We start from the raw sequence: 19,428 nt of genomic DNA, 5'->3' as shown, positions 1-19,428 counted from the left end.
TGTTAACTATAAATGTTGACAAAAATTTGAATTTCTTCTGCACATGCTTTGTTTTTCAGTACTATCTAAGGTTTTATATGATAAACAAGTGAATAAAAGTGTACAAAATATCAAAGTGGAAAATGTAATTCATTAATAGCCGCAGACAAATGGAAAGTTGTTTGACAAACTACGGAGTTAATTGTATTGAAGTCGTCTACCCTTTATATTAATATTAATTTAGATCTGCCTTTATTAACAAATTTATTTTTACTTTTATTTTAAGATACTGATTTGAAATATTAGGACTATGATTTCATTTTTCTTTTTTCTTTATTTCTACATTTCTTTTCTCTACTAAGCTCATCAGTCAGTCTAGTCGCTTGTTTTCCCTCTCACTTCTAAAATTCAGTGAGCTCACATTGGATCAGACGCGAATAGACTGCCTGACTGATTTAATCTGAAAGCATCTGTTTATATTTGAACAAAATATTTTCTATTACTAAAACATTAAAATGAACCTTTACTGTAATTGGCCCAGTTGCTGAAGAGAGGCTTGACGTTCTTATGAAGAGCCTGGTAAAGGACTCTACAAATAATGATGAAAAAAATGATTCAAGTTCATTGAGCAACAAAACGGACACTGGTAAGAAAAGTTAATTTATTTTTAATCCATCAAAGAACTTTTTTAATGAAATTTTTCATTTTTTAAATACAATTTCGATAACCTTTGGTGGCTTTGGATGGAATCTACATCAATACTGGGATGGTTTGGAAATTTTAACTTGAATATTTTTTTTTTTATATGATTTATAGATTGTTAATTTTGAGAAAGAAAATTTCCATAATTGATTTTGTCTAAAAATTACTATTGTGGTTTGTCAGTAGTTTTGGATATAGTTTGAGTATACTATTTTTTTTTTTTATTCATTTTCTGTTTATAAATAGACTCGTAATGATCAGTATATAGTTTTTAGTCATTTGGAGGTCGTCTTGTTTATATTTATTTGTAATATAAATTTATTTCTATCATAAAGGAATTTGGGCATATTCCTTGGTTATTTTTGGGAACCACCCACCTAACTTGGGTGTAATCAGAGTTCGACAACTATGAAACTAATAGCTAAAATTGCCATGGAAATGGTATCCCTGATATTTATCAATGGTTCATTCATGAATAAGGGTCGTATCCATGGCAATTTTAGCAATTAGTTTCAACTATAGCTAATTTTTGCCCATCTCTGGGTGGAATAGGGTAATAGCGTCCCAAAAAAATGCAATAGGTGGTTTTCAGACCTTATTTTCAGTAGTTAAAGTTATACTTTTTTTTGTGATTTAGAGAGTTTAATGCGGAAACATTTTTGTCAATTAATCTAAAATCGAGATTGTTTTTAAAAAATATGATTTTAGAAGTTTTTGACTCAAGTTTGAAAATAGTTTCAAAAAGAGAAAAAAAAATTAAAGTATATCCAGAACTATTTAGATTCAAAAGATATATTAAATGAGGTGTTAATAGTTGACGGTAGATTAATTTGAGATGATCAGGGGGTGCGGTCAGCGAAGATACACAAATAAACAAAACTTAATTATTTGTGCTGATGTTTCAACCTGAATTTCAGGCCTATATCAGGCTCGCTTAGGCAGAGGTTCTGTCTAAAGTGACTATAAACAGAACCTCTGCCTAAGCGAAACTGATGAAGGCCTGAAATTCAGATTGAAACATTGGCACAAATAAATACGTTTTGTTTATTTGTGTATTTTTGCTGACATTATATGACCTTTTCATAAAAATAAAAATCAGCTCTAAAAATTTTAGTTCTATTTACTGAATCACCCTGAATATATAATTTACATCAACATTTTACAAATTTAACTTTATGTATGTGTTAAGGTTGGTAATGCCTAACTATTCATATTCTGAAAAAAAATTTCAAATCATAATTGTTTTTTGTAATGGTTTTCATAGAAAAATAAAATTCTGTTTTAAGAAATAATGGAAGGTCGTTTATTGACCGTGTGTAATATATAAAAGGAAGATGGTTTGAGTATAATTTAAATAACTCAAATAGTAATATAACTATTTATTATGAGCCAACATTTAGCCCCATTTTGCACGGTTAAAAAAGATACAAACAGCTAAAATAATATAACAAAGTAAAGGAATAAATAAAAGTAAACTAAAGTATGGCTAAAAATGATTTAAAATATGTGCAAAATTTATATAAAAATGTACAAAGTAAATTAAATTATATAACATTAAGATTCTTTAATTAACTGTTCATTTTTATATAACTTTTGCACATATTTTAAATCATTTTTAGCCATACCTTAGTTTACTTTTATTTATTCCTTTACTTTGTTATATTATTTTAGCTGTTTGTATCTTTTTTAACCGTGCAAAATGGGGTGAAACTTTGGCTTACATTAAATATTTTAATTACTATTTGAGTTATTTTTACCGCACTCGGACCATTTTCGTTTTATAATTATAGAAACACTTGTATATAGTTGTAAGTAGCTTATGTGATCCTTGTTTTACAATTGAACCTTTAGCATAGGACTTAATGTACTAATATGGCACGCTAACAGATCTGGATTCTCTTATATACTTCTTGAACCATTTTTAATTTATCAGACAAGTTTTCCCTGCATCTTTATGTATGTATGCATGCGAAAGACATTCTATCTTCTTCATTTAACTTGTTTTAAATTTCGTTTTCTACTTTGATAACAGAGTTGGTTGGTGCTTTCATGTCCAAAGAAAAGGAAGGTATATTTCTATGAATATTTTATGTTCTTCTTTACTTTTAATTAATTTATTATAAACTATAACATATATTATTAATGTAAATATAAGTAGATGGTCAGGGTTGTGGTAAAAAAAAGAAGAACAAATAGTTTAAAACTATTTTAATTTCTGACGTTTCGCTCCACTTTGCAGGGCTTCATCAGGGTTGTTCGAAACGAACGGTTGAACAGCCCCAATAAAGCCCTGCCAAGTGGGGCGAAATGTCGGGCATTAAAATAGTTTTAAACTATTTGTTCTTCTTTTTTTGACCGCAACCCTGACCATCTACTTATATTTAAACCTTTACGGTCAACTATATATACATATATATTATTAATAATGGGAATTTCTGATTTTTTGTAAATTTTAATGAATTCAAACAAAGAAGTATCTGTAAAAAGGTTATTCTTCATAAAATTTGGTCAATTTACATTTGATTATTTTAATGATAAGGCATTTTGTACTGTGACTCTTGTTATACCACAGATCTGGCATGTTCAGTTGTAATTAACATCTTAAAGGAACCTAACATGGTCATTCAGAATAGTCCGAGAGCCCGTGTCAAGCAATTGACATTATCTGATAAAAACTTTGAAAGAATTTTTTAAAATCTTTATTGCATTGCCAATAAAGAAATGACAGTCTACCTGCAAATCAGGCAGCTGTTTCAAACATTTAAAAAAATAATTTTTCTTTTGGACTTCATCTTTAAAACTACCTATAACTCTAGAAAACCTAACAGCACATCATTTCTAGTAGAAATCTATATCTCAGGAATCATTAGACATGCAGATGTCTATTAACACTCAAATTAAAGCTAATTTAATGTGCCATAAAGTTGTTAATGACATTTATCTTCCTATGATTTATAGTTTTTCATATTTGCCAAAGTAAATTAACATGATGATGATTTCTAGTTGTTCAGACAAAACTTTTGGTTCATGAAAAACCATATTACAGCAACCATTAGATGTCTTTCAGCACTCGAATTAAAGCTAATTGAATGTACTATAAAGTTGCTTATAACATTTATCTTCATAGGAGTTGTAGCTATGATTTTTGCCAAAATAAATTTAAAAAAAATTGATTTCTAGTTTTTTGGACATAACTTTTGATTTATGAAAAATTATGAAACCATTAGATATTCAGATGTCTTTCAGCACTCTAATTAAAGCTAGTGTAATGTTCTGTAAAATAGTTTATGATGTTAATCTTTGTAGAAGCAACAGTTTCCATAATATTTATTGCAAAATAAATTTACAAAATGTTGATCTCTAGTTTTTCGGACCAAATATTTGATTTATGAAGAACTATATTAGAGCAACCGTCAGATGTCTCTTAGCACTCAAATGAAAGGTAATTGAATATACTATAAAGTATTTATGATGTTTATCTTCGTAGGGGTAGTAGTTTTTATGGTATTTGCATATGAATATGAATTTCATAACAAACAACTAGAAATCAGTTTATTTTAGCAAATATTATGAACACTACTACTCCTACGATGATAAATGTAATGCGATACTCATAGTAAATACATTACATCAGCTTTAATTTGAATGTTAACAGACAACTGCATGACTAACAGTTACTGAGAGGTAATTTTTCATAAACCAAAAGTTTTTGTCTTAACAACTATAAATCACTATGTTGTGAATTTATTTTGGCAAATATCATGAAAACTACTACGAAGATATATGTATCTAGGGTCTGTTGTAACTCGGTAAAAGTTGAACTATAATTATTAACAAGAATATTTAATTGCTTAAATAAAATAAATTGTAATCAATTTAAGACCCAAAACATTCTTTATTTCTTTAAAACCTTCAAATGAGCTTACAATTATTCTTGTGATAACAAAGTGTAATTGTGTAAACTGATTGTAATTAAACGTTTTAATGTTAATGTGAAGAGTGAAAAAATAAGGTAATTTTGACTAAACTTGGTGACCTGCTCAGAAGAGCCTCCAAAAAGTTTTTAAATTATTGATGTGGTTGTATTTTGTATTTAATTGATGTGGTTGTAAATTTGTATTTAAGGTTGTCCTTGAGTATGGCCGAATTGTCGGACTTATAAAGAAATAATAAAAACTGTTTTGAGACTTAAATTATATATAATTTATTTTATCTAAACAATAATAACCAGTTTCAAGAAAGTGAAAAGATTATATTTAAAGAAGATTTAACATGTTGTTTATATGATGATAACAGCTCTTTACTGTATATCGATTTATAAAAACACATTTATTTAAGCGAGTCCTCTAGCTTGGACAGATATTAGTACATTAGTTTCCTTGTTTGTGTCTTATTTAGTTCATCCATTTATCTGTTTTCCTATTGTGAATCTTATCTTTCACCCCTTCCTTTATAATGCTGTAGCATATCAAATTGGAATTTAAATTAATCTAATTTTTTTGGAGATATGGTTTATTTTTTTTACTCCTTTTCTGGTAATTTCTAACACATGTTATGGGATTATCCCAAAGGTAACCAGTCTATTGAATCCATAGGTCGTGTTTTCATTTCACTTTGCCACCAAAAAATAAAAGTCAACCCTCCTGTACTGGATTCGAAACAGTCCTGCTTCTGATTATTAGTCGGCGATGATTAGTTCCCGTTTCACTACAATCCACACTTTTATCTCCTAGAAAGAGGATACAATTATAAAGCATAGAAATGATTTACTAACTCCTTGACGGACAACAGAAAAGAATTTCAGTATGGATTAATTTTTGTGACATAATTGCTTCAGATAAACAACCACAAGGCCTGAAGAAGAAATTACTGAGCTCAATAGAAAAATTTGTTATTATTATTGCCTAAAAAATTATTGCTTTAAAACATATTTTCCTTCAATTAAATATTTGAGCCAGTGATAATAAAAGTAGAATTAGTCAATTTTCATTTTTAATTGAGAAATTAATTGTTTTGTAAATATACATAAATTGTACATATGTGTGTATATACACACACACACACACACACATATATATACATAATAAGTACATGTCGCTGTCCCAGTTCAACAGCGTAACATCTCAAAAAATGGTTATTTTGAGAAATGCATGTAATCTTAGCAATAATAGTATGATCTATACAGTTTAAAACTATAATATCCTCAAAATATATTTTTTTAACCTAGATTTCATAGATAGATCTTACTAATTAGATATACTGCATAGATCTTACCCTTCTTGTTACGATTACATGCATATCTCGAAAAAAACATTTTTCGAGATGTTATACTGTTGAACTAAGACAGCAATGTTATTTACGTTAAAGTGTGTATATATATATACATGAATCATTTATGAACCTTTACAAAACATTCAATTTCTCACTAATAAAATAATAAATGAAATATTCGTTATGCTACTTTTATTCTCACTGGCTGATTTAAATTTAAATTTTTTGTGATGAACCAGAATGCTGGATATAGCCTTGTAACACCAAGTTTGATATCGGTTCTGGATTGCTGTTTGGAATATTACCATACCTTCCTGAGGTAGAACTGCCTTTTCCCTTTGAATAAGATGTCATTTCTGAAAAAAAAAAAAAAAATTACTTTTTTCACTATTTGAGGAGTTTAGTATCAGAAGTCAATTAATCAATTTTCGGAAAATTACTATAGGAGCTTTTCGTGTTGAAATTTAAGGAAATAGCTGGACAGTTTTATGAGGGGGGTATAGAAAAGCTTTTGCCATGACTTACAACCTTCATAGAACAGGAAGGCATGGGAAAATAACTAACACATACCTATAATATTTTATAATTTTCTTTTTTAAATCAAGTTCCCCTTGTACGGTTTTTAAAGGAGATTACATTTTCTAAAATTTGAGACCTAACTGATCTCTGTAGATCCAGTAGTCTTTGGGTCGCCCCTCAATTCCTGAGCCTCCACGGTTATAAGCTATAACTTCTAGAAGAGGTCATGTTGCAGTGGTAAGAGCTGATAGAATTAATGAAAAATTTCCTTACGAAGGTATGTAATATTAAAACAATTAAAATATTTCTATAGCAGCCAACAACCCATATCAACTGCGGAATCACCATTCATTGTGTGTTGAGGTTATAGATCCGGTATATTGGAGATTCACCTGATTTTTTAAGTATTAAAATGAATTAAAATTATTAATAATTTTGGTTTGGCCTGTAAATTAGTATTTCTAGTAATTAGTATTAAATGAGTTATTTTATATTGCCGCTATTTCAGACACTGTAATATCAGTAGACAGTAGCGGTGTTCCAAACAACAAGACCGTGATACCTACAGCTATGCCACGGCCAATTCCTCCGCATCAACTAAAGTGCAATATTCTAAAAGGTAGGAGTCCAGACTCATTTTGTAGATATAGTTTATTTATTTAAAATATAATCAGTTTTTATCTTGAATGAATGGGCACACTACATGATATTAGCACCTTAGTTTTTTCTTTTTTTCTTTTAAATTAATATTTTTTAAAGCTTAATTATAGCAAAATAAGTTACAATTAAAAAAAAATATATTTCTCATTTGACATTAAATAAATAAAATTTATTATATTGGTATATTTCAAAGTATTGAGTTGAATATGTAGAAAGCTTGTAGATTCTACCTTGCCTGCATTTATTGGTGGCTGGATATTTAGAATTTTGGTGAAATAATTGCACGACCTTATTTATATATGAGATGTTATGGTGAATCCTGCTGTTTGTGCAAGCTTTGAACCATTCAAAACCAGATATTTTTCTATATGTGTTAAATATTTATAAATTTAAATTTTGTAAATTCAGTTATTATGATTATTCCATTTTTATATTACAAAATGGTTATCTCCTATACCTTACCTTGGACACCAAGGAACTCATTTCAGCGATTCGCTTATAACTATAAAACTTAGAATTCCATGAACATAAATTTTCTTGAAAAAAAAAAAAAATGTTTTTCTTTAAAATTCGTAAATTCAATCTTAATGTCGGTTAATCCGCAATACTGATAGAGCATGGATTTAAGAATAGTGAAGACACCATATGGTCAAAAAGGATATTTTCAGAAACAAATCATTGAACTTCTTAACTTTTCTATGTTTTATGGGTGTGCCGAGTCAGAAAATGGAAAACTTTGTTGGTACACTCCATCAAAACATTCAAGGTACGATCTCGTGATCTCATATGATATTTTTATCATAGAAAAACTTTCTTTTATACAGAAATAAGAATCATTACTAATAGTCATGAACAATCGCCGAATAAACTTCTCTACTTAATGAAGAAAAAAGACCACATTCATTAGATAATGAAAATGAAGACTCGTGGAACTACAACAGACACCTCTTTGAAACAAAATCATTGATAACCAGAAACCTTTAACTGTTATAGATGCAAAATGAATATAACGGTGGTTTTTAAGTGTGATTTCTATATTAAATTTTTATTACCTTCTTATACTGTAGGAGGAGGAAGTGTCCGAGATATACTCTTGTCCAAAGTAAGGGAATTCTCCATTCTCAATTCTGTTTTTGGATGTTCTGGATTGAGGTTCCATCTGAGGTCAGACACCTCAGTCCTATTAGACAGTTGTTAGATATTCTGCATTTTTTCTGAGAATAAGTAATATTTTGGTGCTGCCCGATTATGAACTAAAGATTGAAAGAATGATAGGAAATGATCGAATAAGGGAGCTTTTAAAACTGGGAAGGGTGTTAAAGCAGTGGATGAAAGAAGGAATTGAATTCCATTAGGAAAATGATGATGACACTTTGTGTTTTGATTGATGTCAAAATGATTTGATTGTTAAGATTTCTATTATTATTTTTTTAGGTGAAACTTCTTTACCAATGTTCAACTCAGGAAATAAAAATTATTAAGGATTAAATTTATTTCATGACATGAGGGCGACTGGAACGCTTGAGATGAAATGGAAGTGGCGAGAAGGGGGAAGGGAGTAGTGCAACCCTGGTCAATTATAGATGGAAAATTTTTATATTGTAATAGGAGAAGAGGAAGTCAGAGGAGCTTAACAATCCCGGCTGTGCTGGTCCAATTGAATGATGTCCTCTTATACTTTCCTATTACAATATAAAAAATTTTCCTGCTAGAATTGACTTAATAACTGTTCTATTCTAATTATTATTATTCTGGAACTAATAAACAAAAAACTTTCCTATATCATTGACCTCATTACCCTGCATTTATCCATTCACCAATTAAACACAAGATTCTAACCTAACGATCTCTATATCCCTACCAACAGGACTGCCTCCTATGAAAACTCTTTTGCTGTCCAAGGTACCTCATTTTGGAACTCCTTATCCATATCCATCCGTAAAGTTTCCTCTTTAACTTCATTTAAACATCAACTATGTATCCATCTCCTTGACTATAAAATTTCCGAGAACTTGTAAATAATAGATAAATATGTATTTTTGTTCATATTTTAATTTATTTAAATATTGTGATAGATTCATTTAATTATGTTCAAAAGTCAATGTAGCCAGATAAAAGCTGCTAAAACTGTTCCTTATTGTTATTCTTTGGGGACCAGGTGTCCAAAAATATAGATTGACTTTCATTTTAAAAAAATATATACTTTCTACCTCAAGCTGCAAGAGAGAACGCATGATTACTATTAATTAAATTTTTATACATTTTATTATTATCAAATCTTCCAGGGACCTTAAAGATGATACTAAGTGATATAACCTTAGTCCTGTAGTTTTCTTAGTTCTATGAAACTACGAATCTAAATGAAAAACACTAAAGCTATCATTTTATACTTTGTGGGTGTTACTGGGCAAAGCATCAAATCTGAAAATAGTTAAGAATCTCGAGAAAAAAAAAAAAAAAATTCTTTACGAAGGTTTATCTGTAAACGCTTTGTTTATAAAATAAACACATCTAAAGGTTTTCATTGTTATGAATTATTTAGGTTATAATAAATAAATTAATATGCATTCCAACTGCTTTGAAATGTAAACATTAACAATTGTATTAAATGTTTTTAAAGTGATTACCTTGAGCATTAAGGCATGCAAGTGGCCGAATATCACTGATAATGTGACATTGTTATGACCTCTAGATCTGACATCATTTGATTTTTTTGTTTGAGATGATATTAAAAAAGAATTTAATCAGTGACCTTAATTCTGTGTAGGCAGTGCCGTTCGGCCACGGTGCAGAGCCTGCCTTAATGCTCCAAGTAATCACTTCAAACAACATTTGATATAAATATTAATGTTTAAATTTCATTAATAAAGTAGTCGAAACATAAAGTTAATTGTTAATAATGAAAATCTTTTGACATGAACATCTAAACTAGCATTAACAGACATACCTTCATTGGGTAATTTTTTCCTTGTTTTGTTCTTCATTTTCAGTTTCAATGCTTAAATTAAAATAAATGCATTATTATAAACAAAGATGTATTTATAGCATGATATTCTAATCATCATTTTGGCTTATCTTTGTTATGCTATTCGATAAGAGGCTTGAATTATGGTTTAAACTTAATTTAAATTAATTATCCTTGGTGATGGAGGTGATGGGTTTGAATTTTTTGACTTTTTACTATGATTGAAATTTTTTTATTTGATATAACTATTTATTTTAGTAAATTTGAAATAACATCGGCTTGAAATGAACAAACAGAAACTCTAAAGGCGTGTGACATCAGAAAAAGAAAGCTCTATAGGCCTATTGACCATATTTGATGTACTCGGTTGTAAAACATGGTATATGACATTTATTGTAAACTGAAGGTTATTGACTGATTACATAGTTTTTTAATGATGAGAAGATGGTTGAGCTGCGGTCCGAGAATAACACAAATAAGTTGAGAGAATTTATTTAATAGTGCCAACGTTTCGGCCAGAATTTTTAGCCTTCATCAGGGCTAAGAACAAAGAACAAGATAACAACCAATGAATAAAAGGATATATAGAATGATTAAAGTAAATAATTGTACAGAATGAAAATAAATAAAAATTTTGTTTTCCACTTCTTTCATTTCTTTATTTTTATATTTTTCATTCTGTACAATTATTTACTTTAATCATTCAAAACAAACATTTAACACTGTGAAAGTTTCAGTTTCAATTTTTTCAGTTACCATGTTTTATGAACTCATTTCTTGTAATGTGATTCTGAATAGGTTATCCATTCATAGGGAGAAGGAAAAGGAATAAGACAAGTGAAGTTCAAGAATTAAAGTTTTCAGTCAACTTTAATTGTTTAGAACCCTGTTTATCCAAATACTGCTATGATGATGTGTCTTTTGAATGGTACATTGATATTTTTCTAAATTTAATTAGTTCAAAAATTGGGGACGTAGCTACTATAACGAGGCATTATCTTAAATCGTGTTTTGAGATATTGAGCTTTGAACTTTTAACTTCGCTCTGACTTATCATGACCATCTAATTTATCATAGACCTTGAAAATGATTGGCATTGCTATCCGCATATATAAAAAGGGTTTATGTCAATAAACTTATTTCGGGGAACTTTTTTTTGCACTCCACTTGATGAAGAATTTAAATAAACTATTTATTTTATGCATATTTCTTCTAGATTGTTCATCATAAAAGTTTAGGTACGGTAAGTCAATTAATAAAGTTGATTTTTAAAACTTTTTTTATTGATAAAAACTCAGTAGTGAAGAACAAATATCAAATATAGGAAAACATTGCTATCTAACTCAGGGGAACATTTTTTTAAGGAATCGTCATAAAATATTATTTTCATTCGAATCACCTTCTCAGTTGTTTTGTTAGCAAGCTGGGAAATGACATTTTTGGAAGAAATTTTTAACACCGACTGATCATAACTTTCATCGACTAGATGACACAGAATCACTTCACGATAAGATAACCAGTGAATTTAGAATTTTAGAGATTATAGTTATATGATGGGGAATTCAAAAACATGTTCTCTGAAAAAAGTAGGTATCGTACCATACCTTCTTATTGCAGCTACATCATCAATTTTCTTGATTATTTCCAACTTACCAGGTATCACAGCTTAACTTGATGTTTTTTATATACCAATGTAAATATTTGAATTTCTTGCACTTTACTTTAAATATGTCTCTAGTATCGAGAATTATTTTATTTACCGATCGTACTACCTCTTATTCAGATTAGTTCTGGCAATATTATTCCTGAAAAGAGGGTTTTCCTGTATTCTTTGTATGTTGTGTATTTAAAATATATGTGTGTTAATTTCAGCTAAAGTAGAAGAAGAGATGAGGAAGTCACCCCTGCCAACTGTGATAGAAACCCCCACCCAAGAACAGCCACCGACATCACTCTTGGACCTTAGTATCGAGTATGTTATTACATTTATTAATAATATTTAAACTATAATATCCTAATTAGCATAGTTATATTTATAAATAAAATATCCTCTTACACCAAGTAAATATGGATGGCCTCTTACATTAAGGATGGAACAGCACCTTAAGATTTTATGAAAATAAAGTTGTTGGGGCTCTAGGGGTGTTTTGTGAATGAAAACCCACCGCCACAGACCAGAAAGGAAAATTGTAGCGTTTTTGCAAAATATTTTGAGGAACTGTTGAACTGTGAAGAACCTGAGGAAAGAATGACAATAGATAACTAAAGTACTAAAAGAATAAGATTGATCAGAAAATCAGAAGATTACAGGGACTGAATCTAAAGTTAAATTCCAAGGAAGCATCAGTGAACCATGTTAGATCAGAACGGGACTTAGACAGGGAATTGGGTTGTCTCTAGTGTTGTTTAACATGGTACTGGACAAGATTATGAAGAAGTTATGGAAAATCAGCAATTCAGATGCCAACCCTAGGCACTAAGAACAATAACGTCAAAATTAACGACCTTGCCCTTTTAGCGGAAACAGAAGAAGAGGCGATTACCCAAATAAGCCAGTGATACTCTATGGAATGGAAACCTTGTGTTTTCCCAGCCTAGAGGAGCTTCTGAAAATAAAAAGAAGAATTCTCAGAAGGATCTACAGACTGGGAAGGCTGAGGTTTTATGGACGCATGATGAGGATGAAACCTGAAAGACTAAACCATAGAATTTTTCAACGAATCCACTGTCACAAAAATTCAACAGGATATTTCAAGCAAGTTAGGGATGATATGGAACAAGTGGGACTGTTGGACCGGGATTGTTTAGATAGAGATGAGTACAGAAGGACGCTCAAGGGAGTGTAGGTTCTTGTGAGAAAAAAGTGCTCCACGGAGGGTCTTGCGTGGTCTGAGGAGAGAAAAATTAGACATGCATAGCTCATGAGGGACATATGGAAAAAGAGGAAGCAGATGAAAAAGAAGCATTAGAATTATGATATGAGCGTGGTCTTCAAAGCCTTTTTTGAAAAAGAAAAAACAAAGGAAAATTATCCTATACAAAATTAAATGAATTATAAAGTATTATAATATTTATAAAAATATACAAAATAACATTTCTGTTGGTTTTAATAAAGAAATGATTAAATCTTTTAATGATTTCAAACTTAAAGGAAAACTTGAGGTATGTTGAAAAAAAATAAAATAATCACTCACAGTTAGTGGCCGTTTTGGTATGCTCATCGACATATATCTTCAGTCTAATACATCTCATCTGAGATGGCCATCTTCATGCTAATAAAGATGAAACAGGTTGAACTATGGTGGGTGAGGATATTTCGCAAGGCGATACCCCAAAATATAGGTTGACTCGAGAATAGTTGTGAGTCGTTGGGTGAGCTCAATAAACTAGACAGCTCCAAACAAACGATTGAACAATGGCCAGCGAGTTGGTGGATGAGGATGACAGCTGGATACCCAGACCACTCGAGTGCCTCCTAAATACTTTAATGATTACTCCTAAATCCCACTACCTTATCAAAGGGTATCCTGGCCCACTCCCTTTCATATTGTTGTTGTACACATGCTACACCACAGTGATGTATTTATGTACACGTACCACAATAAACCACCTTTTATCCCTTATTTTATGTAATAACTTAAAATACAAAGTAACTTATTGTTAAAGAAAATAAAAATAAACTTATAATTAATATAGTTGAAGAACCACTTGGAAATAAAATAAAAATTAAATTAAAAAAATAAAATAAACTTTTGGGCTTTAACAAAAGTATTGCATAAAATATTTGCCCCAAAGATGAGTTGACCAGAGGATTAAGAAGTCAAATACAATGTCGAATTTCAGTGTATAAAAAAGTAAATATAAAAAAGAAAAACAACAAATACAAATAAAATATTTTAATCATATAATAAATTTTTGAACTTACGAACAAACATCTGAAGCTTAAACTAAGATATAGTAACTTGGTGAACTGCATAATGATATTTAAATAAAAAAGTACTTTTGTTCTACGATCATCAAATGAAAGTTTTACACAAAGGCAAATGATGTTAATACAAAAGCTAACTTTCGTTCTACCTATATGATATGAGGAAAGTTAATTTGTACTGATGCCTGCGTTTTATTTTATAATAAACATAGGTAATTACAATTATGAATATACCATAACCTCATAATGTATATAAAAAGTTACCAAAAATAAAAATAGAGGAGTTAAATGTTACTTTTTTTCAATATTTAATTTCTATTGATAGATACTAGTTCTATCACTGAAGATATATTACACATTTTATAACAAGTTGTTTGAAACCGATTAAATTATAATATTTTCCCACAAAAGATATAGTTTAAAGTGAAAAATGGTTGGGGAGACAGTCAGGGAAGAACACAAATAAGTAAAAACCAGTTTATTCCATTTTCAACCAGAATTTCAGGCCTTCATCAGAGCACCAAGTGTAGGTTTCAAGCTGTTGTTAAAGTTCAAAAATTGATCTTGTGTTTAACCCATTCGAGACAGTACATATGTTGAAGGACATCCCCAGAATCCAAAAAAAATATGTTAATCCATCTTATTTAACCATCCAAAAAAATTTTTTTTCTTTTATTTACTATTTTTTATTTTAAAAAATCATGTATGCTATAGAAATCAGTTGTACGAATATGATGATTGCACGTCGTGTGTGCAGGTAGCTCCTCTGAATATTTTTGTTATGAAGGATGGATTGGTGTAGGTGTGCGAATAGGATGCACCAGGTGTGCAATATAAAATAAAATAGTACCTTATTAAGTTGAAAAAAATTTATTTTAAAAATAGTCAGGTATCATGAAAACCTTATTTTAGGTTCAGTAAAAGAATATAATTATAGATAAAATGAAATAAAGTAATATAAACCTAAATAAACATAAATTTTTAAGAAGCAGTACAAGATAATCAATTTGCCTGGAAGGAAGACCCTTAATTTTGTTGTATAGAATGATCACCCTTGAAACAATCATTCAAACAAAATCCAACTAATAATTGCAATTCAAGATCATTGCACACACCATGTGAAATTGGTCTCGAATGGGTTGAAATATTCTATTCTATTTTATTTGTTGTTTTTCTTTTTTTTTACTTATTCATTTTCTTCTTCTAATTTTTATATACATTTTAATTTGTTATTCTTTAGCCTTTTAAATTACTCTGTTTAACACAGCTTTCTTCAGTTTGAATATTTTATGCAATACTTTATTTTCAAAAAAATAAATAAACCTGTTCCTTCCTTAATAGGTAGAGTTGTTCATGATGTGTTAAATGTAGAATGTTTTATTATGTTAAATGTTATAGGTATAAGATTGTGAGCAGTTCTATTTAAAGTGATATTAAATGTTAAATGCATAAAAGCTCCTAGTAGATTTTCTGAGCAGCTTGTTTTATAACCTTTCCTTCCAAAACTGTATGTTATTGTTTACTTATATGTTTTGTTTAATACAAAAATCAAAATACAAACTTAGAGCTAGTAACCTAGCATGACAACAAATAAAATGGTGACGAGCTCAACCAGTCTGGTGCGTGATATCATTATCTATTTAACAGAATCTCAACCATGTGATTTGTTATATTGTTTTAACATGATGAAAGGACATATTTCTCCATTTAGCATACCTTTTTCCATTTAACACGCTTTAACTTATTAAACTAAACTTCATGAATATCCCTTATGTAAGAAGCCATATTTACTTAGTCTAAGATGATAAGAGAGCAAAGAACACAAACAAGTAAAAAGTTACTAGTGCCAACATTTCGGCTGGAATTTCAGAACTTCAAGGCACCAGGTGTAGGTGTCAAATTGAAGTACTTAAGTTGTGCTTAATACTTACACCTGGCACCCTCATGGAGATCTGAAATTCTGGCCCAAATGTTGCCACTACTAAATGAGTTTTTATTTATTCGTGTTCTTCTCTGACTGCGTCCCGAATGTATTCTGCTCATATAATATCAACAGTCAACTGTCATTTCATCATTATAAGGTATGATTAACTGTGATAGATATCAGAAATAGATTAATTTAAAAAACAAAGAAAGATGGGATTACCAAAATTCATTAGTTATTCCATAATCTAAGTAAACTTTTTTTTTTAAATAATCATTTTTGTGTTTAGTTATTACTAAAATAAAAACCTAACTTTTGTTCTACCATAATCAAATGTTTTACACAATGGCAAATGATGTTATTACAAAAGCTAACTTTCGTTCTACCTATATGATATGAGGAGAGTTTATTTGTACTGATGCCTGTATTTTATTATTTTACAAAAATTCTGGTGCGTCAAAAAATTTTCACTTACGAACCTACTTATGTCCCCAAGTTTTGTGTGTGTAGGTCAGTGAACTTGTATTGAAAATGTAGCTTTTTTTTTTTTTTGCAAAAAAAAATCAAAGATGTAGGCAAAGATCATAAACAACTAACTTTTAATTTTTTTGTTGCTATATAAGATCATATTTTAGGGTTTCTTGTGATGGAAATAATAAATATAAATTTTGTTCCTGCCAAAAATACAACAGTTTAACAAAAGAGAGCGAATCGGTCATACAATTAGGAGTAATTGGTTAGTCTCGACATTCAAATTAGATTTATCTCGCCATCATCGTACATCTCTGATATCCTTCAATTTAAATCCTCAGTGCATTCCTGTAATACCCGCTAATGGCCTTCAGACTTACATGTAACTGCCCATCACACCGCAGCCCTTGATAGATCTTTTCTCATCCGTTCCTCCTCTCTATGGAATTCTATTCCCTCCTTCATTCGTGGTTCTAATATCCTTCCAACCTTCAAATCCTGTATCTTCGACAACCTTCTGTCCACCCAATTCCGGAAGAATAACAATTGATAGTTTCAAATTGATGTTTCAGATTTTTGTTTATTCTTGTAAATATGTATATTAGCAGAAATTGTACCTTTCGATTTATTATTTTTAGTTTTATTATATTTGATTTTTATCATTTTTGTTTTCTATTATTTATTATCAGAAGTGTTTATCTTCGTATGTTTTATGATATGACACATGGTTTTATTTTATTTGTTCTATTCTTATTTCATATATTCTGTTAATTAATGTTGTTCATTTTAATCTTTTCAAATTCATTGTTTTATTATATTTTATGACATTTTATAATTTCATTTTTATTTTGTATTTCACTCTAAGGCCCTAAAGCCTAATTCTGATGAAAGTATATTATTCTGAAGGGATCAATCCTAGAGTAAATAAAGAATATTATTATTATATTATTGCTAACAATGAGAACTGTTAATTTTTTTGATCTAAACAAAATTAAAGGTAGTATTATAAAACTAAAATAACCTCAAAATTTATATTAATGGATTACCTAAAATAATTTTAAAAAATGGATAAGATAAAATGACTTGTTTTTATTGTTAGGTCCTCATACATATTTTACAATAAGTTGTTTTGTAGAAAATAACAATTATAATATTTTCCTACATAAGATATGATTAACTGAAATAGATTAATAAAAAAAAAAGTATGAAGAAGATGGCCAGGGTTGCAGTCAAAAAGAACAAAAACAGTTTAAAAACTATGTATTTTCTGACGTTTCGCCCCACTTCGTAGAGCTTCATCGGGGCCGTTCAAGTTGGTAGCTCGTGGAACCTTATCAGTGAAGCGAAACAGGCAACAAATCTCCGAAGCTATTAACTTGAACAGCCCTGATGAAGCTCTATAAGGTGGGGCGAAACGTTAGAAAATAGTTTTTTAACTATTTTTGTTCTTTTTGACCACAACCCCGGCCATCGTCTTCATATTAGAAAGGAAATGATCAATTATTTATTTTTGTTATTATTTCTCTAAATAATAATTTTTTGTGTTTATTTATTACTAAAATAAAAACCTAACTTTTGTTTTAACACTATCAAATGATGGTTCCGCACCAAGGCAAATGATGTTAATACAAAAGCTAACTTTCGTTCTACCTATATGATATGAGGAGGGTTTATTTCTACTGATGCCTGCATTTTATTATTTTAAAAAAATTCTGGTGCGTCACAAAATTTTCACTCATTAACCTACTTATATCCCCAAGTTTTTTTTTAGGTCAATGTACTGTTCCTTATAACCTAACTTATAATCTGTATGTTACCTGATGATTGTTTTGCTCCACTTTTATTTAAATCAACAGTTTTATCAAATTTAACAATCAGCGAGGTTGTAACTTACCATTTTCATAAGAGAAATATCATATAACAACATGAAATAATAAAATATTTTTATCTTTTACAGGGACTTGCCTGGTGAATTAAAAAACCAGCAACTCAATAGCTTGGAGCAGGCCACATTTGTTTCTGTTGTAAGTATTAATCCATTCTAAAAAAAAAAAAAAAACACAAATAAGTTATGTATTTTTGGTTATTGTTCTGTGTGCTTGTTTATCTGTTTTAATGTTGCTAACAAATGCTTTAAGCATAGTTTCAGTATTGTCGACCGACCAAAAAGTTGTATAGTTGCTGAGTTGTATCACCTTTGATTTGTTTTGTATATTGTGTGAATTCCTAGTAAATGGTTTTATTCTAGCATCACATTTATTCTTTTAGTTTGTACAAACTTGCCATCTCAGAAGATAAACAAGTTTTTGTCTTATACTTATTTTAAAATATAGTACTTATAAAAAAAAAAGTAAACCATGTAAGATTTGACTAGCACTGCATAATAAACTTAAAAAAGTAAATATAATTAATTTCCTCCTATACATTCAGGGCTTGAGATAAGTTAACTACAAAATGTTCTGTATTATGTGGTATATATTTGGAGAAGCATTAAATTAAAAAAAATAAAAGTAAAATATATTTTTACTCTAGTTAAATATATTTTTTTCTATTCAGATAAATAGAAACCAATGCAAATTGTAACAAAAAAAAAAAACTATTCTTAGGTTGCTATTTCGAGTTCTGAGGTTCATCATGGGGTTATTTGTTACTTTGGTGCCAAACCTAAAAATAAAATCAGCTCAGCAGTCTCGGAAGAAAGCCACCGATGGCTTGCGGAATGAGTTTTTTTATTATATTTTTTTGATACAAGTATGTTCCACTACAGATACTTGTTATTTAGAATCCAGTTTAAACAAGCAAGCTATCAACAATGCTAGGATGAGCTTAATTATAGGGAACAGTGGACTTCATCTGCTTTTCTCTCCTCAATTTCTGGGCTTGAGATCAAGAAATGACAAAGAAAGATGATTTCTTAAAAATACCAGGTCATTCAAAAAGTCCTGTCGTTTTTTTGGGGGAAATTATAAATAAATAAATATTTTCAAATAATCACCTTTATTCATCAAA

At 29.5% G+C, this 19,428-nt stretch overlaps 1 protein-coding gene across 3 annotated transcripts in view; it reads left to right on the top strand.

The window, feature by feature from the left end:
* LOC106680196 (band 4.1-like protein 5) overlaps window positions 1-19,428 on the top strand; it is a 34,317-nt gene that overhangs the window by 7,244 nt on the left and 7,645 nt on the right. For 2 of the 3 annotated variants that reach the window (XM_014419728.2, XM_014419726.2), the window contains exons 12-15: window positions 521-625; window positions 6,980-7,090; window positions 11,969-12,068; window positions 18,377-18,443. In XM_014419728.2, the coding sequence (XP_014275214.1) occupies window positions 521-625; window positions 6,980-7,090; window positions 11,969-12,068; window positions 18,377-18,443 (383 nt within the window). The remainder of the gene's footprint in view (window positions 1-520; window positions 626-6,979; window positions 7,091-11,968; window positions 12,069-18,376; window positions 18,444-19,428) is intronic. The other variant, XM_014419727.3, reaches the window with a different exon arrangement.

The sequence above is a fragment of the Halyomorpha halys genome, unplaced genomic scaffold, assembly GCF_000696795.3.
Source record: "Halyomorpha halys isolate HHAL.00 unplaced genomic scaffold, Hhal_1.1 Scaffold250.1, whole genome shotgun sequence".
In the NCBI taxonomy this organism is placed as follows: Eukaryota; Metazoa; Arthropoda; class Insecta; order Hemiptera; family Pentatomidae; genus Halyomorpha; species Halyomorpha halys.
The sequence above is the reverse complement of the archived record's forward strand: the minus strand, read 5'-3'. Positions and strand labels throughout refer to the sequence as shown.